Here is a 23,690-nt window from a genome sequence, read left to right on the forward strand (position 1 = left end):
AGATCAATTTTCAATGTATAACTTTTAGAAGGAATGGAGTAGAACATTTTGGAACAGAGGGCTGGTAAAGTATTCTTAGACATGACACCTAAAGTACAATCCATGAAAACAACACACTGATGAAGGACTGGGGGCGTGGCTCAGAGGCAGAGCTCCTGCCCAGCAGCAGCCCCACAAAAAAACAAATATATATATAACACACACTTATATTTACATTTATATATGTTTATACTTCATAAATGTATATTTATCTTTATATAAATACATATGCTGATATATTAGCATACTATATATATATATATATATATATATATATATATATATATATACACACATAGTTAAAAAAAATTCTTTGGCTATTTAGAGGATGAAAAAAATTCGTTAAGAGGATGGACTAAAGATTGGAACAAAATATTTGCAAGCCACATGTCTGATAAAGAACTCAACTACCTTTTATGGAGTTCTCAAACTTCACCAGTAAAAGAAAATCAAACAATCCAACCAGAAAATGGGCCCAAGACACAGAGACATTTTACACAACAGGATATACGGATGGTGAGTGTATTAATTAGGCTTCTCCTGAGAAACAGGACCAACAGGGACACACACACACACACACTTTCTTAAGGGAATTGGTTCACACGATGAGGAAGGCTGAGAGTCCCAGATCTGCAAGCTTGAACCCAGGAGATCTGTCTGATGGCCATAGGCAGGGGAAGATGTCTCAGTTAAGACAGGAAGCAAATGCCTCTTCCTCCAGCTTTCTGTGGACTGGATGTTTTCCTCCAGCTTTGGGCAGGCCTAGTCTCTCCTCAGTCTACTGGAGCAGATGCTAATCTCTTCCAGAAACAGCCCCACAGAGGCATCCAGAAATAATGCTTTACCAGCTATATGGACATTCCTTAGCCTAGTCAACACATAAAATTAATCATCGAAAGTACAACTTGGCACCCAAACACATCTTGTTAAACCATAGTTGATGTCTAAGTAAAACAGTAGCTGGGGAGTCGGGGTGTGGCTCGTTGGTAGAGCATGCACTTACATGCATGAGGCCCTGGGTTCAACCCCCGGCACCAGGGTCATGATTCTGCCCAATATGATATAACTAAAAATGCACTGAGCCTTTCCTGAAAGAGGAGATGAACTCCTTGAGTGGTGTTTACTCTTCTCCTTGCATTCTGTAACTTAAACACCATAATATAATACTAAAAAGTGGCTTTAAAATTCTGAAACTTTAAATACTGAGATAAAAATGTCACATGACCAGGGAATAGAAGAGGAAAGAAAACAAAGACCCTTGCTTAATATATGTGTGTCTATATATGCAAATTTATTCATAACAAAATAAGGAGAGAATATTCATGACAATCACAGTGCTCTCTTCTAGTACGTGCTTTGTATTCCTCTTGTCTTCAGAAAGCACTCGGCTGCTCATGGTTCTCTACCTGGTGTATTCCTGAAGTGTGGCCCATTAGTGGTCCTGTCTGCAGGGGGCTGTCATGGTTTCCCATCAGCTTTAATCTCAGGGCATGGTAAGGTTGAAAGACACCCTGAGTGACCTCCTATATTGCAGACATATCTTCTTTACTTTCGCTGTGGAACACTAGTCCCCAGGCAACACTGCATCTCTCTTACTGGCCTGTGGACTCCCATGAGGACCCTAAATTGGTTATGTGTCAGCCTTAACTTCCAATGGAACCATCGTGGTGTCCCCCGGCAGAAGCATTCTTCTCTCTGGAACTAAAACCTCAAAGCCAGTGGAGCACAGAGTCACAAGACCAACAGGGGGATTTTTGCTAGTAGATCACTAGAAGTAGTATAGAGTAGTGCTGCTCCCACCTCCGCCCTTGATTCCTGAACTTGTGGGCCCTGGCTGTGGGGGAAAGGGCAGTATTATGGGATGCCGGTCAGAACATACTCAACCTCTGGAGAACCTTGCTTCCACCCTGCAAGGTCCAGCTGGAGCTGTAACTGAGTCTCTAAAAGGCCACTCCACTGTTCTACTGAGCCAGCTGCTTCAGGACAGTGGTGAGCAGGGGAAGACGGGGAACTGCGTGATCAGGAGCCCATGGTGTGAAGCGAGTCCCTTGATCAGATGCGATGCTGGTTGGAGCCGAGGCTCAGTGGTATCGTGCTTGCCTAGCAGAGATGAGGCCCTGGGTTGAATCTTAGCACCACAAACAAACAAAATAACATAAAAGTGCTGTGTGGAATACCACAACAGTGGACAAGGCTTTCTACCAGTCCACAGATGGTATTTTTGGCAGAAGCATTCAATACAGAGAAGACAACCCAAATCAAGCATAAGCGTCTCTTCCAAAAAGGACACAATTCTTCCCTTCCATGATGGAAGGAGTCCAATGTAATCAAGCTGTCACCAGGGAGCTGGCTGATCATCCTGGCAAATGCTGCCCTACCAGAGCTCAGTGCTGGCCTCTGCTGTGGCAGATGGGCACTCAGCAGTGGTCATACCCAGACTGGCCTGGAGACTGAAAGTCAGTGTTGCTGAGGCCATCCCTGCCACCATGGTCACTTGTTCATGAGAGTGGCTGGGGACAGAGCTGACTGGTCATCCTACCATTTTATCATTAAAATCCACCTGCACTGAGGTCACTTTTTGGTGAGCAGTCAGATGGGATGTTAATATTTTCATGCTTCTTGCCCATTCAGAGAGGTCTAGCCACACACCCCTTCCCCATATTTCTTTGTCACTAATTTTTAAATCATATTCCTTCTGTCTCTTGGATTATGCAGCCAAATCTGCCAGAGGATAAAGTCACACCTCTGGCCATTTGTCCTTTCATGCAAAGTACTGACTAGAGACACTGCTCAAAGTTCAGCCCTTCGAGATTTCCCTTCACTAATGTCCTTCAAGTATGTCCCAGAGAAGGGGCCATAGCACTGCAGCTGTCCCCTTCTGGTGATGTCTGCATGTTGTGCAGAACCGTCTGTAAACCAGGTTTAGGTATTCCCTTCCTCTGTCAGCTGATCACCAGGGACCCCCCCTGCGAAGCCACAGGTGCAGGCTGAGAGAGGGGAGACAGCATTGTAGGAGTGGGGTCCTGGGGCATTTGGGACACTGCCTTGTGTCATTGTGACTTCAGGGCCTCTCATACCAGTCTTCACCACTTCTGTTTGGTGACGGATGTGGCGGTGCATGCCCAACTTCATGGTTCAGTGAGTCATGTCATACTCAGGTCATTACATGGAGCAGGCAGCTTCATTCCAGGCCACTTGGTGGACCATGGTCAAACTTCAGCCTCTGCTGAGGCCTAGTAACAGGCCAAGAGTTTCTTCTTAACAGGAAAGTAGTTGGCTTGTGGATAATGGCAGAGCCTTGCTTCCAAGTCCTAAGGGCCCATACTGCTACTCACCTAGTGGGGACCTGCCAAAGGCTCCAGGTGGCATCCCTGTCTGCTGCTAATCTGGCTAATACCAGATGAATCTGACTAATGCCACCCGAGTGGTGCACCAGCCTGCACAGCAGTGTGGGCCTGTCATAGAGCCTTCTCCTACTCCAGGCTCCACTCGAGACTAAAGTTTACCAAATGGTAAATCAGCGGAGCAACACTCCCAAATGAGGACTGTTTTGCCTTCAGAATTCCAAAAGCCTCACCAATCACCGTGAGGGGTCACGTGCAACTTGCCCTTCGCCTCAGCTCCACATGCCCTATACCACTGGACCCCCAGAAATTTCACAGAGGTAGAAGACCCCTGAACTCTAGTCTGATTCATTTCCTGCTCTCCAATATGCAAATGCATTATCAGTTAGTCTACACTAGGTGCTATTTCTTGCTCACCAGGTCCAGTGGGCATGATGTCATCAATGTCGCAGACCAAGGCAATACCCTATGGAAGAGAAAGGTGATTAAAGTCTCTGCAAACTAAACTGTGACCCAGAGGTGGAGAGTTGAGATAGGACAGTGAAGGTGTGCTGGGGGCCTTGGAAGCTGGAAGAAAACTGCTTCTGGGGAGCCATGTACACAGGGATGGGGAAAAGGATTTTCTATATAAAAATTTATCATTCCAGGAGGGTGTGTGTGTGTGTGTGTGTGTGTGTGTGTGTGTGTGTTTTGATTCTTTCAGATCTTCTACAAAGAGAAGTAATCTGTATAAACAAAGGTAATTTAATTTCTTCTTTCGTTTTCTGGTCTGAGGGAATTGGCTAGGACTTCCCGTATGATCGTAAAAAGGAGAAGAGAGAGAGGCCATCTTTGCCTTGACCTCAGATTTTAACAGGATAAAGGGCCATGAAGCCAAACTGGAGAACCACTAGCCCGGGGAGAGAGTGAGGGGGTATTAGTGTCCAGGGCTGCCCTGGCATACTAGAGACCGGTGGCTTAGAAAGCAGAAATGTACCGGCTCACACTTTGGGTGGCTGGAGTCTGAAGTCAAGGTGTTGGTGGGTTAGTTTCTCTCGTGGACAGTGAGGAAGGATCTGTTCCATGTTCTTGCCTGACCCCTGGTGGCTTGCAACAATCTTTGGTACTCCTTGATTTATGGAAACCTCGCTCCAGTCTCTGCCTGACCTTCAGATGTGAGTCCCTGTGACCAAATCCCCCCTCATGATAAGGACACAGTCCTACTGGATTAGGGAGCACCCTATTATAGAATGAACTCATCTGACTCATTTCTTATGCAAAGACCCTGTCCCCAGATAAGTTCACATTCTGAGATACTGGAGGTTAAGACTTCAGCATAGGAATTTGGGGGACAGGGAACGATTCAACCTATGAGAAGGGGGGAAGTGATGGGGGTCGAGTTGAGAACAGGGAACTCCGAGGTTCAGGACTGCAGAGAGGAGACAGCAAGATGCAGAGAGAGGAGGCTAATTGGGATGAGAACTCAGGAGAAGAGTGAGGCTGGGGTGCAGCTCCGAGGCCAAGCAGCTGCCTGCCATGTCCCAGGCCCTGGGTCCCACCCACAGCACCATAAGAAAGAAGGAAAGGGAGGGAGGGAGGGAGGGAGGAGAGGGAAGGAAGGAGTCATGGATGGTCCTGAAGAGGACTCGGAGCATCTGGAGGTGACTGGAGACCAGTGGACCTACTTCAATGGAGAGAAGGGGGCAGAATTCAAAGAAGCCAGGAGTCAGGGAGTCAGTGGCTGCTGAGGAAAAGATAGGTGCAGGAATCGAGGACAGACCTCTCTCTCAAAATATCAGGCTGAAGGGGCTGGGGATGTGGCTCAAGCGGTAGTGCCCTGGCCTGCGTGCGGCCCGGGTTCGATCCTCGTGTCCACCAAAAAGAGAAAAATAAATATTAAAATTCTCTCTCTCTCTTTAAAAAAAAAGAGATTAAAAAAATATCAGGCTGAAGAGAAAGAGGTGGGGAGGGCAGTAGCTGAAGAGAAAACGAAGCATCGCGGGAGGGTTTGAGGGTTTCTCTCAAGGGAAGAGAGAGACTGCAGATGATCCCGAAAGACTCCGTGGACTTCACTTTCCTGGTACAAAACAGGAACCCCCACTCCTCCTTGCCCATTACAGACATCTGACACCCTCCCTTGGCACCCTGCAGAGATGCCCTCTGCTTCCTGCCTGGGCTCAATTCCACGTGGGCCACGTTTCCTGCATCACCAACTCAGAAAGAGGGACAGGACAAATGTCGGCCGGCCGTGCAGGACAGTGTCTCCAAATCAAAGTAAACCTCCCACACTCAGCACTGTCGATCTCAGAGGGAAGGAAGAGGGAAAGGAGGAAAAACCAGAACCAAACACAGCCCGGCCCCAAAAAGGAGTTCCTGTGACTTGTGAGAAACGAAGACCTAGCCCAGCCCCGCTCCTCCAATCCTGAGACCAAACGACTTGCCCACGTCCAGAGAGTACACTCCTGCTCCTTTAACTGCTTCACTGACTTTTAAAAAAGGCAACAATTCTCCTGTTAATCATTAAACACAGACACACACACACACACACACACACACACACACATACTTTTTTTTTTCCAACTAAATCAGTACTTTGAAGGAAAAGAACAGTTAAGTCTAAGCATTAGGACTGAAGAAAAATCACGGTCATAGAGCTGGAGCAACCTTTCCTATCACCCCAAAAATTGTTGGTCTTGATTTGGGGGTTTGATACCACAGTTCCTCCTCTCTAGGCAAGCCTGGGGCATGCTGCCAATTGTCACCACTTCACACTGTCCTTGAAGGTCTCTGTGAGGCCCTTTCTGCCCCCATGGACTTTCTGGAAAACAGATGTTGCAGAGCTGAGAGAGAGTGCTGCCCCCGAAGCTTTCAAGTGACAATGCTTCATGCAGAGGGCGTCTGTGCCCTCACTCAGATGCTCATACCCAGGATTAGGAAGATACTGTGCATAAGCACAGGTTCAGCTGTACAGATCAACTTACAGGAGATCATCATCATTTAGAAAATGAAAGGGGTTAAGTAGAAAGCAAGCTAAAATGCTTGCAAGGAATTTAATCCAAAAATCATAATCTAGCTGGAAAAATAACGCAACTTTTCTAAAAATGGCACCCAATGTTTCTGAACTCACTTTCAGCCACATTAACATTCAGATCATTAATTTTTTTTTTCCTTTCCAGTGCTGGGAATTGAACCCAAGACCTTGCACATGCTGGACAAGCGCTCAACCATTGAGCTACATCCCCAATTCCAAACAGTGAATTTTCTCATGCACTTGAGCCTAACCCTGTGCACCACTGGCCAGACACTGACCCCACCATTCATGATTCTTTACACTATAAGAAGGTGCCCAGGACAGAAGAGAATGAGTTGAGACTGCTAAAAAGAGAGGAACTCACATTCAACTTTCTCACTACTCACACACACACACACACACACACACACACACTCTCTCTCTCTCTCTCTCTCTCCAATTCATTGACACTAACACTGTCATTGAGTTCATGTATCAGCACATAGAGATGGAAATTATGTTCGCTGGAGCCAGGATCACCCCTGCCATGTAAGTTGGCTCCCTCCAGCAATATGACTCTGGGCACTGGTACCATCCAGCGTCCATTTGACCCTGACTTGTTTGCAGTTCTCTTCCCTGGCGCACAGAACACCCCTGGTGGCTCTCTCCAACACCTCCTCAGCCTCCTGCCCCTCCAGCTCCCGCCCCAGTCCACAGCTACCTGGCTCCTTAGCAGAGTCTCCTCCCCGGGGGCCCTTCCGCCGGCTTCTTGGCCAGACCTTGGTGGGGGCTGTTTCTTTCCTCCTCTTCAGAGCAGAGCTGCTTTACGTCGCTTTCATTGTCTCCTCACTTGCCACTTCACACAGCAACTGGAAAACAGATGAAGGCAAAGAACAGGTCATCTGACAGAGAGCAGACCTGAGCTGGTCTCTGATGGATTCACCCACAGTCTCTCTAAGCTTCACACCTGAAGCCCTTGCCCAGTCATCTGCCTTTCCGTGATAATACTGACCGTAAACTACACTGTTGAGTTTCTTTTCAGTTTCCACCTCTACTTTATTTATTTATGTATGCCTGCTTAGATGCAGGTGGTACTGCACATCAACCCAGAAGCACTCCAACACTGAGCCACGCCCCCAGCCCTTTTTTAATATTATTATTTTTTATTCGAAGACAGGATATCAATAGTTGCTGAGGCTGGCCTCAAACTTGTGATCTTCCTGCCTCAGCCTCCTGAGATGCTGGGATTACAGTCAACTTTCTACCTTCTTTTTTAAAAATTAAATTTACTAGCTCATTTCTCTTTTTACTTCTATTTTACATCCTGCATTGAAGCAATGAATCCTTCTCTAATATAGACCACGCTATATAAGCAATTGCATATATTGGCATGCAATCATAGTCACCTTAGTATATGCCAGCATATGAAGGGTTATTTTGATAGTTCCCTTTCCATTGATGCTAATTTTTGTGTTCTTGTCTTTTCCTTGATTAGACTTGCTTGATTTTTACCAACATTTGGCTGTTTTATTTCTTCTCTATTTCATATATTTCTGTTCCTACTTTTTTTCCTTCCTACTACCTCATTTGATAATAATTTGATTGTCAATCTAGCTTCTTTCTGATACAAGTACTTTAAGATATAAATGTTCATCTGAATACTGTTTCATCCCAGATATTCTGATATTTTAAGCTTTTATTGTCACTTAGTTCAAAGCACTTTTTATTTACTTTTATTCCTTGACCTGAGAGATATATTTATAAGTGTGCTATCTAATTTTGACTTAGTGTGTGTGTGTGTGTGTGTGTGTGTGTGTGTATGAGTGTAGGTGCTGGGGATTAGAACTCGGGGCCTTGTGCATGCAAGGCAAGCACTCTACCAACTGAGCTAGATCCCTAGCCCATAAGTGCGCCACTTAATTTTGAAATAGTTGACATGTGGGGGTGGGGTTCTATATATCTTAAGGTGATTGGTTTCTAATGTCAGAAATCATGCAGGAAACATCTGTAAGATTTCGAATTTTTAAAAAGTAATTGAAGTGCTTTTTTATATTGATTGTACTGGTTGCATACATGTCAAAACTGATCAAATTGCATATTTCAAATATGTGCATTTTATTATACTTCAATTTTACCTCAATAAAGCTATGAAAAAAGTCCTGCATTGAGTAGGGAATTGTACCACTGGAAGAGAACTTAGAGAACATCCAATCCAACTCTTCTAGGTTAGAGATGAACAGAACCCCAGTGAGGTGACATATTTACATGAGATCCTACAGCTAACTGGTGACACAGCTGGAAGCAGAACATAAAAATCCTGACACTTGGGGTCTTTTCATTTCATGCTGTCCCTACCACCCTCTACTTTCAGGTGCCACGCAGAACGAAGGCCCTCTGGGGATCTCTTATCACCTCCAGTGAGTTCTGAGGACCCTAGACAAAGGTCTTCTCAAAAATGATTGAAGGCCAGGCACAGTGCCACATGCCTGTAATCCCAGCGAGGCCGAGGCTGGAGGATCACAAGTTCAAAGCCTCAGCAAAAGCTAAGCGACTCACGGAGACCCTGTCTCTAAATAATACAAAATAGGGCTGGGGATACGGCTCAGTGGCCGAGTGCCCCTGAGTTCAATCCCCGGAACCCCCCCAACCCCACAAAACAAAAAACGATTGAAGGCACCACTCCCCTGAATTTTCCCCTTTGGGACTTCCCCCAACCCAGAGAGTCCCCACCATATCTCATGGGTAGCCCCATGACCAAGGTTATGGGACTTCTCAATGGTCACATAGAAAGTGGCAAAGTGGAAACTGGAATCCAGGATCCCCAACTCAGGTTTTTCTGTGTCCCCTGGGGCCTGTGCACAGCGTGGACAAGAGAAGATGGAGGAAAGAGAACCAGAGAGCAAAGGAAAGTCAGAGGCCAGAAAGACGCCGTAGGAAAGAAGTCAGGTGCCCGGAAGACAGGCCGGCCATCTTGAGTGGCTGTCTGGTCTCCTTTAGTTTCATGGGGACAAAACTGGAAAGGAAAACTGGCTGAGTGTTTATCATAAACATGGACCTTATTTCCCCAAAACCTTAGCTCAAAGTTACTCTTTGAGAACACACATCTCTGTTTACTAAACAAAAGATGAATCTGACCACAAGCACTGCTGTGCCAACAGAACAGTTTGCCCAAATGACAAGACTGGCACTTGTTGGGAGCCCGAAACTGCCAATCACAGAAGAGACCTTCCTCGAGTGGTCTGTGAACTTCACCTTAAAATGCCCTTGCCCGTTTGATGCTAGTAACTCACTAACTTTTCCAGCAATTAAAACTGTCCCCTACAGGAACTGGCTGGCTTCCTTAAAAATTAGTGAGAAACCAGTCACCTGAGGCACTTGAGCAGCAGTCCAAGTAACAACCTGGAGAGGCAGGACCGGTCAGATGCAGCCATCCCAAACTCTAGCAGATCCCTCTCTTTTTAGGGCATTCTTGCCAGGTTAAGGATTAAGCCAGACGTCCTCTGAGGTTTCTTTCCAACATCAAGATCTGGCTGCCATTCTCCGGTTGCCTTTGGCTTCGTTTCTCATCTTTACATCCTGAACATTCCTGTATGCTCCTGCGCCTTCTATGGTAGACCTTTAGCACCCCAAGAGCAGAGACTGTTGGCAAGCGGATTTATGCACCATCTGCAACTTGAAAGTTAAGGTTGTTGTTTTTTTTTTTTTAATGAAGAAAAGATTCCTTGACATTAAAAAATGCTCTCAGACAATGAAACAGACACTAACGAGTGCCATCTACCTGTCCAAGGTGGCTGTATGGCTCTCCTGGGAAACAATCTTTTTTTTCTCTCTCTCTCTCTTTTTCTTTTACATTGTTGCTTTATTAAAACACAATTTGAAATGTCAGGTTAGTCATACCATCACCAAACTTCATCACCAAAATCAAAGTCCACTGATTAGCACCATCTCCTTGCCACAGAACCCAGAACACAAAAGAGGGTCAGGATCTTCTTCATCCTGAGATTTACAGAGCTGGGGAGGGGCTTCTAGGAAACTATCTTTTTTTAAAAAAAATGTACTAACTTAATTTTATTCCTTCATTACAAAAGTATTAAACATTTACTATAGAAAATTTGAAAGACAAGACAGAAGTAAAAAGAAGAAAATAAAAACCACCCAAAATTGTAGCATCACATTTTGATAGGATGTTTTCCAAACATTTTTTGGTGTTACAAAAATGAAATTATACTGGATATGTAGACAAATATTTTTAATGCCTTGTATAATACAGTTTGTGTTTCCCCAATAATTCAATGTTATTCTTGATTTTTTTCCCTTTGTGATGATGGGGATGGAACCCAGGACACTGCACATGCTAGGCTACACCTTCACCACAGATACATTGTGTTTAATAACTACCTTTCAATCCATTATAAGCTGCTCCTAGGTGTGTTTTCTTTTTGTGGTATTGGGATTGAACCCAGAGCCTCACAAATACTAGGCAAGGACTCTGCCACTGAGCCACATCCCAGCCCTTTTCATCTTTTTATTTTGAGACTGGGTCTTGGTAAGTTGCCCAGGTTGGCCTTGAACTTAACGATTCTCCTGCTTCAGTTTCTAGAGTAGCTGGGCTTACAGGAATGCACCATTGCACCTGGGTCTAAGCTTTCATTTTTATAAACACTATAATGTTGAAATGGAGACCCTTGGGTGCACATTTTTCATCTCATCTCTGATAACTTCCTTGGGTAAAGAAGCTCTAAAGGGCTGCACCCTAGGATGAAAGGTCACCAAAATAAATTGAGGCCTACAAAGCCTATCACTTAGCTATAAATCATCATAATTGCTGAGCCTGGATTGACATGATGGCAGATTTGGGTTGCCCCCAAGCATCTGATTAAAGAACAACTACAATAAATTATTTCTACAGGAAGATCACCTTAAATTTCAAGTTAGTACTATGAACAATTGCATGGAGTTACAATTTTGAGCACAACAAAAAAATAACCAGGTTCACAAGAAAACATAACTACATGATTAAAAACCAGCAGAAATAATAGACAATAGAAACACCAATGAGGGAGAAGGTGGCAGATGTTGAAGTTATTAGACCCAGATTTTAAAATAATTGTATTCACTCTGTTTGTGAAGATGAAAAATAGAAACCAAATATCTTTGTAGATAATAATCATATATTCTCAAAAAATAAAATGGAAGTTCTGAAATTAAGAATAATTGGAATTAAGAATCCAGTGGGAGGCTGGGGGTGTGGCTCAGGAGTAGAGCGCTCCCCTTGCCCATGCGAGGCTCTGGGTTCGATCCTCCGCACCACATAAAAATAAATAAATAAAATAAAGGTATATTAAAAAAAAAGAATCCAATGGGTAGTTACAAAGGTGGATTTGATACAGATGACAAGAGATTATCTAGATAGGAGAAAAAGATCCAAAATAAAGCACAAGAAAACAAAAAAGTGGAAAAGAAAGAATTAGAGGGTACAGGCAAAAGTTCTGTGTATAACTGCAGTCACCAAAGGAGAGACGAGAAGGAGACAGGAGTAGAATTTGATGGCTGAGAACCTTTCAAAATTTCTGAAAGACATCAAGCTTCATATTCAATTGCCTACAAACTCCAGTGGGACAAATAAATTTATATCTGAGCACGTTAGAGTAAAACTACTGAAAACCAAAGCCAAAACAAAAATGTTAAAGATGACCAAAGAAGAAAAAGAAACAAGTTATCTACAAGGCTGCACCAGTAGGGCCAACAGTTTTCAACAGAAACAATGTGGATAGAAAGAAACAGAATGGTGGCTGGGCACGGTGGCACCCACCAGGAATCCCACTGAATCGGGAGGCGGAGGCAGGAGGATTCCAAGTTGCAGGCCAGCCTCAGCAAATTATCAAGGTCCTAAACAATTTCACAAGACCCCATCTCAAAAAATACAAAGGGTGAGGGATGTAGCTCAATGGTAGAGCCCACCTGGGTCCAGTCCCCAGTAACACACACACACACACACACACACACACACACACACAAATTAGAATGATATCTTTAAAGCACTAGAAGAATATTTCTGCCAACCTTCATTTCTAGACCCAATGAAAATGTTTTTTAAGAGTGAAGGAAAAATAAAGACATGCAGATAAGCAAAAACTGAGAGCACTGGGCACTCTGTGGGGGAATACGAAAAGCTATTCTTCATAGAGAAGGGCCGCCATCAGTTGAAAGACCAGTCACATGGAAAAGAATTGAGAACGATAAATTGATAAGTATGTGGATAGATCTAAATAAACCTTCATTTATAAAGGAACAATAATGACTTAATGGTAACTATGTATATAAATGGTGACTTAAGAGGTGTGGCATGTTTTTAACTTTATGATGGCACATAAGCACTGTGCATTCGGTAGAAACCATCTTGGGAGGGTACGTGCTGATCTCTTCCTGGACTATACCCTATGTCGTAGGACACTCCTGGAGAGCTGGACGTCAGGAATCCAGGCCAAGAGGAGAAGTGATGGACACTCCACAGTGTACTGTGTCCCTAAGCTAGGGAGTTCTGTAGGTTAGGGTAAAATCGATTTTCAAATTATGGTATTCTCGACTTACATGGTTTAATAGGACATAACCCATTCAGAAGTTGAGAAGCAGCTGTTGAACGTATGTAGTAAGAAAGACTAAAAACCAGGAGTGGGAAAACAGAATTAAGTTCCAGGTCTTCAATTAATATATTAGATGAAGATGAAGAAATATATTCAATTAATATATTTGATGTCAAGGATGTTATGTTGTAGCCGCTAAAAAAAAATGAAAAAATAAAAAACAGAATCCCAAAATAGTGAGAACAAAGGAAAAAGGAGCCAGGCACATAGGTGCACACCTATAATCCTAGTGGCTCAGGAGGCTGAGGCAGGAGGATCTCGAATTCAGAGCCAGCCTCAGCAATTTAGCAAGGCCCGAAACAATGTAATGAGATCCTGTCTCAAAATAAAACATAAAATGGCTGGAGATATGGCTCAGTGGTTGAGTGCCCCCAAGTTCAATTTCCTGTACCTCTACCCCCAAAAAAAGAAAAAGGAGCATAAGACAGATGGGAATGCTGGAGAGCCTCTGGTAAGTTGATTTAAAGCTAAATGTGTCAGTAAATAGATTCAATATAAATAGATCAAGTATTCATAAAAACATCAGACTGTGGGTTTTAAAAATCCAACACCGTAGGGGCTGGGGTTGCAGCTCAGTGGTGGAGCACTTGCCTCACATGCACGAGACACTAGGTTCAATCCTCAGCACCACATAAATAAATAAATAAAGATTTTCTAAAAAAAAAAAAAAATCCAACACTATATACATTTTTTATAAGATACACAGCTGAAACTCCACAAGGATCTAGGAAAGTTGAAAGTCAAAAGCGCTACTTGAGGTAACCTGGGGTATTACACGGTGATGTTTTATGGAAGCTTCAATTCACCAGGAAGGTGTCACCATTCTGTATTTGTGTGCACTTCAGTGACAGCCCCCCCCCCTTTTTTTCCCTTAGTACTGCTCACTACACAAGGAGTCCATTTTATTTATTTTGAGAAACTGTCTCACTAAGTTACTTAGGGCCTCACCATGTAACTGAAGCTGGCCTTGAACTTGTGGTCCCCATGCCTCAGCCCCCGAGTCAGTGGGATTACAGAGGTGCACCACGGCTCCCAGTGTGGCTCTTTTTTTTTTTTTATTGTATGAAATATATTTTATTTCTAATATATCCAACTGAATTTTTTTTATTGGTTGTTCACAACATTACAAAGCTCTTGACATATCATATTTCATACATTAGATTGAAGTGGGTTATGAACCCCCAATTTTACCTCAAATGCAGATTGCAGAATCACGTCGGTTACACATCCACAATTTTACATCCAGTGTGGCTCTTAAGTAGCAAAACAAGAAATCAATGGAGTATGTTTGCAGAAGGCAACGCAGTTAAGCTAGGCTGGGGTACAGGCCGTGGTCCCCAGCACCACACACAGGCAGAGAGAACTAGAAGAGCCCCTCATGTGTGTAAAGTAAGACACACTTCTGAGAAGGGGGGCAGGAAGGAGATCTATAGCCCAGGAGGAAGACAGCCTCAACCTCAGGAGGCTCCCTCCTTTTGGGTAATCCCTCCTCCATCTGGGCCGCCTCCCATTGCCATTATGGAAAGCAAGTTGAATGAATTGCCCTAGATCTGTCCAAACACAGTTCCAAATGGTGGGCTCCAGGCCTCCTGGCTGCCTTTATCAACACTGTGGCAGGGTCTGAAGGTGGGACTCCGGAGTTCTCTATTTTTCTTACATAGGCATCCCTCATTCTCTCCAAAGTCTACACCCATCCCTGGGTGGTAATGACTGAGGTTAAACTCCACACGCTCGGGGCCCCACAGTCCAGGTCTGATGCTTCAGCTCGTGGCATCCAGAGCCTGACATTATTTTGTGAAAACACATCTGATAAAGCCACAAGGGGAAAACCATCAATCCCACCTGGGATCAGAAGGAAGAGGCAGCGTTGTGTTTGGGGCCTCGATCCTCCTCTGAATGAATTTTGAATTAAATGAAGACGAATGCCCCAAGTTCAAGGCCAGAGATGGACAGGTGGTAGAGGGGCCTATGGGAATCACAAAGGAAGTGTCTCCGGCATGGAAGATCCTTCATAGACTTTGGCCATTGCAGGCTACAGGCTGTTTTCAGTCTTTTAACAGGAAACACTCTGTCCTTGCTTTCATCAGGAACCACAGATGACACTGGGGACAGTGAAGGCCCTGGAACCTCACCCTCTCAGCTACCCCACTCCAACTTGCACCACGGAGCCTGGTCACAGATATTATTAGCCTGGACTTTTTTTTTTTTTTTAAGTATGTGTAACCCAATGCCAATCTCAAGCATTAAAAAAAAAAAAAAATCTTGAGAATGTTCCCGTAGAATGTCTAGCTTTGAACAACACAACTTCCTGGTCCACCCTCCAAAGTAAACCAATGCAAAATGCATGAGAGGCTCACTGACAGAGTAACTGCTCAGGGAGTTCTCAGCTGTGGACCTGTTGAAAACACTGATACTGGAGATGTTTGTGAAAGAGTCGCCTTGAGGCTCTCTTGGGGAATTAGTGAGTTACCAGAGAGGTCAAGTTCAAGTACTTTCATCTGTTGATAAAGACAATGTTTGTCTTTTAATTGTTCTGCAAACAGCTAATCTCAAAGTCTCAAATCAAATAGCAATAACAGAAAAGAAAGGAGGAGATGCACATTATCCTTCCCCTTCATCTCCTCTGTGGGCAGAGAAGTATCGTGGCTAGGATCTGGTAGGATGCAGTCAGCTCAGGTCACAGCTGCTATTCACACCACCTCCACAACAGCCCACCGCAGGGTCATTTAAAATCCCTGGCTCTCATCTTTTTGGAGGGACATGCTCTGCTCACATCAAACACATCCTGGGATTTTTTAATGGGGAGGTAACGAGAGCTGTCGCTGTGGTTTTTCATCTTGAGTCCATGAATCACCTGTGCAACCCTGTGACCCTCTTCATGCTGCCTACCAGAAGCTCAGAAAACACATGTGGCCTTCCGTGCTCTGAACTTGCTCATGGACCTATTTTCTACTTTCTAGCCTAAATTTCTCTTTGCCTCGTTTCTTCTCATTGATCTTAATTTTATCTAGCTAGATTAATTGCAGGTATGCTTCCTTAAGTCCTTGGAGGATCAAGTTAGGATATGAATAACTTGATGTATAAATAACATTATTATTCCCTAAAACTGCCTTCCTCCCATTTCTCTGGTATTTTCAATGATGATCCTTCTATTAAAATGGTGGTTAAGGTTCCTAAGTAATTAGAATCTGCTCAACCTGAGCTAAGTGCTTGACATGAAATGCTTCATTAAGTCATTCAACAAACCCCAAGATAGGTGCTATTGTCCTGTTCCTTTTCAGATAAGGAAACTGAGACTTGGATGCATTAAGTAACTTGCCTAGGGCCACCAGGTCAATAAGACACAGGGCTAGAATTAGATCCCAGGCAGACCCCTACAAACATTGGACTCTTTCTGGCTGCATCTGCACACATAGTCCAAATGTCACTTCACTGAGATCCCTTCCCTGCACCTCTCAGGTGCTCCTCCCTCTTTTATATTCCCATAACTGGGAGATTCCCATGTTTGAGTCTTGCCATATTGCATCAAAATTCTTTCTTCCCTGCTTGGTCTCGCTGCTGGACAGTGCCCTCCTCCAGGGCAGGGACCATGTCCCCGTCAGCTGTGAGTCTCAAGTAACTAGGCGGATGGCTTTCACACACAGGGTGAATGTTCAGTGCACAGTAGTGATCCCCACCCATCTGTGGTTTCCAGGTACCCACAATCAATTTCAGTCTAAAATATTGAATGGAAAATTCCAGAAATAACAATTCATAAGTTTTACATTACTCTCAGTACAGCATTTTGTTATAATTGCTGGGTTTTTTATTATTACTGTAATTTATAAATTGAACTTTACCTTATACAGAGGGAGTTCAGTGCCACCTGGGGTTTCAGGCGTCCACAGGGGGTCTTGAGACATATCCTCCATGCATAAGGGGAGACCACTGTACATGCTTTGGGCTGAAGGCAGAACTCCCTCCAAGTCACTACTCAGTGCAAAATCTTCACCTCGCTGCAGCCCCCAGCCCTGCATATAGAAGTTCAGCCTCCTGCTCTCCATCCGCCCAGCGCCCTCTCCTCAGCTCACCTACACCTACCTGTGCCATGGTCCCGCTGAGCCCCTGAGCACTATCCTACCTTTGAGCCTTTGCTCACCTGTCACTCCCAACCACAATGCCCTCCTCCCCTCGCCACCTCTCAAAATTCTATCCATTCTTCAAGGCCCAATTCGGATGTCATTTTCTTCAAGAAATATCCCATCCGCAGATGCAACCTCTTTATGCTGAGACTCAAAGTACTTTGTTCTTCCCAACTCATTCCTGAAATGCTGCCCTGTATTTCAGTGATGTGTGTCTGTCATTTAAGCATTTGGAGGGCAAGTATCCATAGACTTGAGCAAAGCACAGAGCACATAGTAGGTGCTCAGTAAATACAAGACTGGGAAGGGAGTCCACACTACTCCTGCAAGCGGAAGAGGCAGCAAACTCCCCTCCAAGAAATACACTCATCTCCCCTCCAGTCCTCCCTTTTTTCTCAGAGGGCACAAATTTCATGTCAAGGAAGAAGGACCTGCACTGCCCCTCCTCTGCTCCCCCAGCCAACATAGTTTGGTTTCCCTTCTAGAGAGGTGAGAGCAGGTGTGACAGGCCAGGTTTCCTTGGCTCCACCCCGTCCGTCCCTTTTCCCCCAAACACAGAGCAGAAGCTTGCCAGCTCCTGCAGCACCCGGCACTCTGCAGACATGGCCCACGGAGATGCCTCCCTCCGCAACGCGCAGCACCTCACCTCTGCCCCACGGGCCGCCCTGCTCCTCTGCCTGGGCTTTGCCTCCTTCCACTCAGCTTGCTGGGCAGGTAGAACTGTGAGCTTTATTCTTGGCCTCACGGAGGAAGGGGGAGGGCAGGAGGGAGGGAGGGAGGGAGGGAGGGAGCAGCAGGAGGGAGGGGGAGGGCAAAGGGGAGGGGGAGGGCGAGAATTCCTTGGCCAGGGTTGGTCCTGCAGGAAGCAAAGAGGAAAAAGGACTTTTTCCACGGAGAAGGAGTAGGCAGGGGGTTAAGGGTGGGTGTGGGGTGGGGTGTCTTGGGTTTGCCTAGACCAAGATCAAATACTTAACTCCTGGGCTGGGACAGGAGCAGCCACCTCTGTGGGCACCCTCTTCCTCTCTCTCTCTCACACACAGAATTTGTCAGAATCTTACCTATCAGGGGACCAAATTGATCTTCAGTGATAAATTTGGTTGCTGGTTTCCTGGTGGCTCCTCTTGTTCGGCTCCCCCCAGCCCCCCCCCCCCTCCCTGGTTGTGTGATTGACAGTCTTCCCTTACATTCGGGTCTCACGTTCCTTACTGAAGCCCTGTCCTTCCTGGCCACTGCACTTCCTCTGCCACTTTCCCAAAGCCTGGAAGCTGCCAGTCACTGCCCACCCCTCTCCTGCCTCCCCAGGGTACCTGTGGCGCTGGACTAAGCCCCACCTCTCACTCTCCCAGGGGACCTGCACCTGGGGGCAGGGGTCCTCACTTAACTTCTGCTGTCTTCAGCTTTGATCTTGTCTGAGGTCCCTGTCTGCCCTGCACCCAGAGACTCTCCCAGTCTCAAAGCCCAAGCCCCATCAAGTCTGCACCTCTCTCTCCCATCTTAGCATCTCTTGTGGCCACAGCCAGAGGGCTCAGTGTGGCTGCCCAGACCCACCGAGTCTCCCTTCCACCCTAGTTTCCCCAACTTACTAGGTGTGTGACCTTGAGCAAATTGCTTCTCTTCTCAGAGCCTGTTTCCTGTTTAGAACATGACAGTGAAACTGCTGAGTTACAGGGTTGTTTGTGAGAAGCAAATGAGATGGCTGCTTTTAAAGAATGTACAATAAGCTGGGCGTGGTGGTAACATGCCTGTAATCCCAGCTGCTCGGGAAGCTGAGGCAGGAAGATCTTAAATTCAGAGCCAGACTCAGCCACTTACAGAGGCGCTGAGCAACTTAGTGAGACCCTGTCTCAAAATTTTAAAGGGGGAGATGTAGCTTAGTGGTTGAGAGCTCCTGGGTTCAATCCCTGGTACAAAAAAAAAAAAAAAAAAAAAAAAAGGTAATTGCACACACAATGATTGTTAGCAAGTATGGTTAACAAGTTTGTCTTATTTCCCAACTTCCACCCTCCTCAAACATGGCTATTTAATTTTTATCTGCTTTACCCTCACAGTTCCTTGCTCACGTTGCAGGTTAAAAAAAAAAAAAAAAGTTGATGACCACGAGGCAGAGGCAGGAGGATCACAGGTTTGAGGTCAGCCTCAGCAACTTAGTGAGGCCCTAAACAAAGAGACTCTGTCTCCAAATAAAACATAAAAAGGGCTGGGGATCTGGCTCAGGGGTTAAGCGCCCCTGGGTTCAATCCCTGGTACCAAAACAAAACAAAAAAAATCTCCCTCAAACAAATATAGCTCAGTGGTAGAGCACCCCTGGAGCTGATTCCTGGTACTAAAATAATAATAATAATAATAATAATAATAATAATAATAATAATAATAATAATAATAATAAATGTAACTCCACTAAGCTGTTCTTCTTCCCAAATGGGGCAAGCCCCTGGCTATTCTGCTCATAAGGGAGGAGGGTGATATTCAGGTACTTAGGAATTTTTAGCTGAGCTACTCTGTTTGAACCATATAAAACTGCTGTTGTGAAATGATTTTTTATATATAAAAGTGGTAATTCATGGGCTGGGGTTGTGGTTCAGTGACGGAGCGCCTGCCTCATACATGTGAGGCCCTGGGTTTGACCCTCAGCACCACATAAAAATAAATAAGCAAAATAAAGATATTGTGTCCATATATAACTAAAAAACATTTTTATGTGGTAATTCATAACCTAATACTGGCAGTTAACTACGTTTTCCCCCACTCACTTACTCTAGGCAGAAATATCACTACTCTAGGTTTAGAGGGGAGATGAAAGTCAGGGCCAAGGGAGTTAAAATTCAAATGTTGAGGAATAAATGTCTCCAAAACAAAGACCAAGCCCTGAGCCATTTAGTTGTAAATAATTTACAGTAACAATCAGATTTCATCAAGGTAATTTACCATCCCTTAAGCAGGACCCAGGAGTTGTTTAGGGATTGGGTGGCATAAAGTCAGTCTGGGCAGCAATTTCATGGCTTTGGCTAAACAGCCTTCTTCCTAACTCTATGACAACAGGCACCTGAAGGACATGCTGACCCACAGTCAGTGGAGTGTTGAGAGTTTTCAAACATTTTTGTTTTGGTTTGAAGTGATTTTTTACATTCCCAACAATGCAGATTGAATAGCAATATAATTTCCAGAAAGTTCTCCAAAATCAATGTCTGGGTTTGATCTACCTAAATTAGCATTAGTGATAATAGATCTTTCTTGGATGGTGGGAATGTTCCATTTCTGCATTGTGCTTCCAATATGGCGGCCACCAGCCACATGTGGTGATTGAACATCTGAAACATGGCTAATGTGACGGGGAAGCTGGCTTTTTAACTTCAGCTAATTTTAATAAGTTTAAATAACCACAAGTGGCCAGGGGCCACTGTATCAGACAATGTGGGCCCCCTGTCTTTCTTTCTCAGTTGTGAAGGAACATGGCAGTGGCTTGTCTTCTCAACATGCTTACATTCTTCTCCATCCCCCAAACCCAGTGGGTATTCTCTTCTGTCCAGATGGGAAAGGGTTAAACTTCCAGCTTCCTTGAGACAAAAGCAAAAGAGGCTCTTTTAGAATTCCTGCTTAAGTTCTTTTTTCTTTTTCTTTCTCCTTTTTTAAAAAATTATTGTTCTTTGCTTATAAGTTGAACAACAAATTTAAGCACTGCATACCCGGCAATGAGTTTGTAGGAGACACAATTCAGTTGACAACAGGGAGTTAGCTTTGTCGCATACAGACACCTACACTGGGAATTCTGTAACACTTTCACAATACTCACTACTGATGGACACAAAATCCCAAACCCTGGACTGACTTACACGACTGTTTAATTTTTGTTCCTCACCACGTGCCTGTGTAACAACTTCACCATCATCGGGAATAAAGAATCAAGGTCAGATTTCAATGTTGACTTGTCAAGGTTTTGAAAGGAATTGAAGTCGTTGTGGGAAGACATTCTAGATCGTTCCATGATTGTTTCAATATAGACTGGAAAGGCCCTTTTATAGCTACATCTATTTGCACAGCTAAAAATAGAGTGTGGCAAGCTATTTATATAGCAGGCCTTTGGTCACTGAAGGGCAATGAAAAATGAAGATAAAGTGATAGGAAAAGGGGAGTGGATTCCTCGCTGGCTGGCTGGCTGCCAAAATGAAAAGTCTAGACTGGGGGGCTTGAACAGCAGGAATTCATTCTCTCATTGTTCTGGAGGCTAGATGGCCAAGATCAAGGTATCGGCAAATCTGGTCTCTCCTGAGGCTTCCCTCTTGTGGTTGCAGATGACCTCCTTCTCCCTGTGACCTCACATGGCCTTCCTCCGTGCACATGCTGGAGTCCCTTCCTCTTCTCATGAGGACACTAGTCACGCTGGCACAGGACCCACCCATATGACCCCTTTAACCTTAATTACTTCCTTAAAGGCCCTGTCTCCGAGTACAGTCACGTTGGGCACGAGGACATGAACGTATGAATTTGGGAGGGACACAGTTCAGTCTACAGCAGGGAGTTAGCTTCATAAAGCTTCAGTATACCTGCACGGGAAATTCTGCCACACTTTCACAGTACTACCGAGTGACACGATTCCAAAACCTGCGCCTGGGAACACTGTTTCCTTCTGCCTGAGACGATGTCCTGTCTTTTCTTTCAGAAGTCAGCAGCAGCAGCAACAACTCAACCGTGACCACCCACCACCCAGGTCCAGGGACCCTGGAACAGTGCCCCAGTAAGCTTCTGCCCTCATCCTAGAGCTGGCCTTGAGCTGTGGGGGAAACTTGAGCCCTCCTACTTTCCATTGGCTGGTGTTAGGTGACCAAGTGCCTCCCAGGCTTCCTGGGCACAGGGTGGCTTTGCCTAGTACCATCTGCAGAACAGGTCTAAAAGCCGTCCTGGCTTTGATCCCAATGCAGGCTTATGGTCTTTGGTGCAGGTGGCTGTAATGACCCAGTCCCTGGTGGGCAGCCAAAGATGCCCTGGGTTCAAATGCTTGAAAGAAGTTTGGAGGGGGAAGTCTATAAAAATCAGCTAAGCTGAACAAGACGGGCACTTGGTTCGGTCCCCTTTACCTATTTCTGTTCATTCTCTACTTGAGTATTTCCAGTGGCAGGAGCTCGGTAACAAAGAAACACCATTAACACATCTAATTAGTAGGAAGTTTTCCTTTAAGCCTGGCCCCTCTACGCTGCCATCATTCAATGACCAAATGGGTTCACTCCTGGTCATTCATAAAGAAGGTAACAGGCAATCATATGAAGTGACAAGAATATGACTTTGGAGTCTATATTGGGTTCGAGTTCTCTTTCTGCCATCTTCAGACCTTGGGCAAGTTACAATATCAATTGACTCACACCAAATGGAAATAGTCATTGTACCTATCACAAGGCTGGGGGTCTAGAATGGTGGTAGAGGGCATGCCTGCTGGAGGAGTCCCTGCAGCACCAAAATAACGATATTAATAATAATAGTGCCTGTCATCCTGTGAGAAACATGAAAGGGAAATCGTAAAGATTTGGCATGGTGCATGGCAGCTCTCACGTTGCTCATGTTCTTACTGAGATTAGAGAAAGAGCTGGTGGAGCTGGGTTGATACAGCTTGCCATTCTCATCTCCCGTCCCCCAGATGTGGACTTCTGCCCCCAGGCGGCCCGGTGCTGCCATGCTGGAGTGGACGAGTACGGCTGGATCGCGGCTGCAGTGGGCTGGAGCCTCTGGTTTCTCACCCTCATCCTGCTCTGCGTGGACAAACTGATGAAGCTGACTCCAGAGGAGCCCAAGGACTCGCAAGCATGAGATGAGAGTCCCGGCCCTGAGAACGGCCTTTGCCATCACTGTGTGGGTCGCAGAGGGCGGGAGGAGGGCAGCCACCATTGTTCTAAAGCCTTTCACCTTAAAGCCTCAGCTGCTTTTATTCATTCATTCATCCATTAATTTGATGCTGGGGATCAAATCCAGGGCTTTACACACTGCCACTGAGCTACGTCCCCAACCCCCCTTTACTACTTTGAGAAGGGAAGGAAAAAGAGAGAGGGGTCCAAATAAGCCAAGGCCGGCCAGTCCTCAAGTCCCACTCCAAAGGGTCTTCGGCACCCCATGAACTCTGCTGGGGGAGTCCTGTGGGCTTGCTCCTCTCTTAGCCAGGGCTTTCTTCTGGACACCCAAGGGAGTGCCCAAGAAACTGAAGACTTGGACTTCTAGAGAACACACTTGAAAACCAGGCAGTTGGCTCCTCTTTCTCCCTTCAGTCAAGGGCAGATGATGGGAGAGGCACCCTGACCCACACGCCCCCTCCTCCATCACCCCCACTGCGGGCCCTCTCCAGCTCTCAGTCTTCCTTCCTATGTCCCCAGAGGCTGTCTGGTGCCCCCCATTCTCCCCACCAGCTCCCTTGTTCTGCCTTCACGACATCTCCTGGGACATTCAGGAATGTCTCCTTCTGGTCCCACTGCCTGTGACCTGCCCGTCTTACTCGCCATTCCCATGGGTGGCCTTGGGCTCCCTGGAGCTGGGACTCTTGGACACTTTGCAATGCCTTAGGGGCATCCACTGC

The 23,690-nt window shown here is 45.4% G+C and overlaps 1 protein-coding gene across 1 annotated transcript; it reads left to right on the plus strand.

Annotated features, from left to right (window-relative positions):
- Positions 1 to 17,739: 17,739 nt before the first annotated feature.
- On the plus strand, positions 17,740 to 22,933 carry TMEM213 (transmembrane protein 213; the record flags this gene model as incomplete). The annotated part of the gene is made up of 3 exons (XM_081288309.1): positions 17,740 to 17,851; positions 21,795 to 21,869; positions 22,764 to 22,933. 3 exons carry the CDS (start codon positions 17,740 to 17,742, stop codon positions 22,931 to 22,933), a joined length of 357 nt encoding a protein of 118 aa, XP_081144435.1.
- Positions 22,934 to 23,690: the final 757 nt, after the last annotated feature.

The sequence above is a fragment of the Spermophilus citellus genome (genome assembly GCF_964194105.1).
Source record: "Spermophilus citellus genome assembly, chromosome: 3".
Taxonomy (NCBI): Eukaryota; Metazoa; Chordata; class Mammalia; order Rodentia; family Sciuridae; genus Spermophilus; species Spermophilus citellus.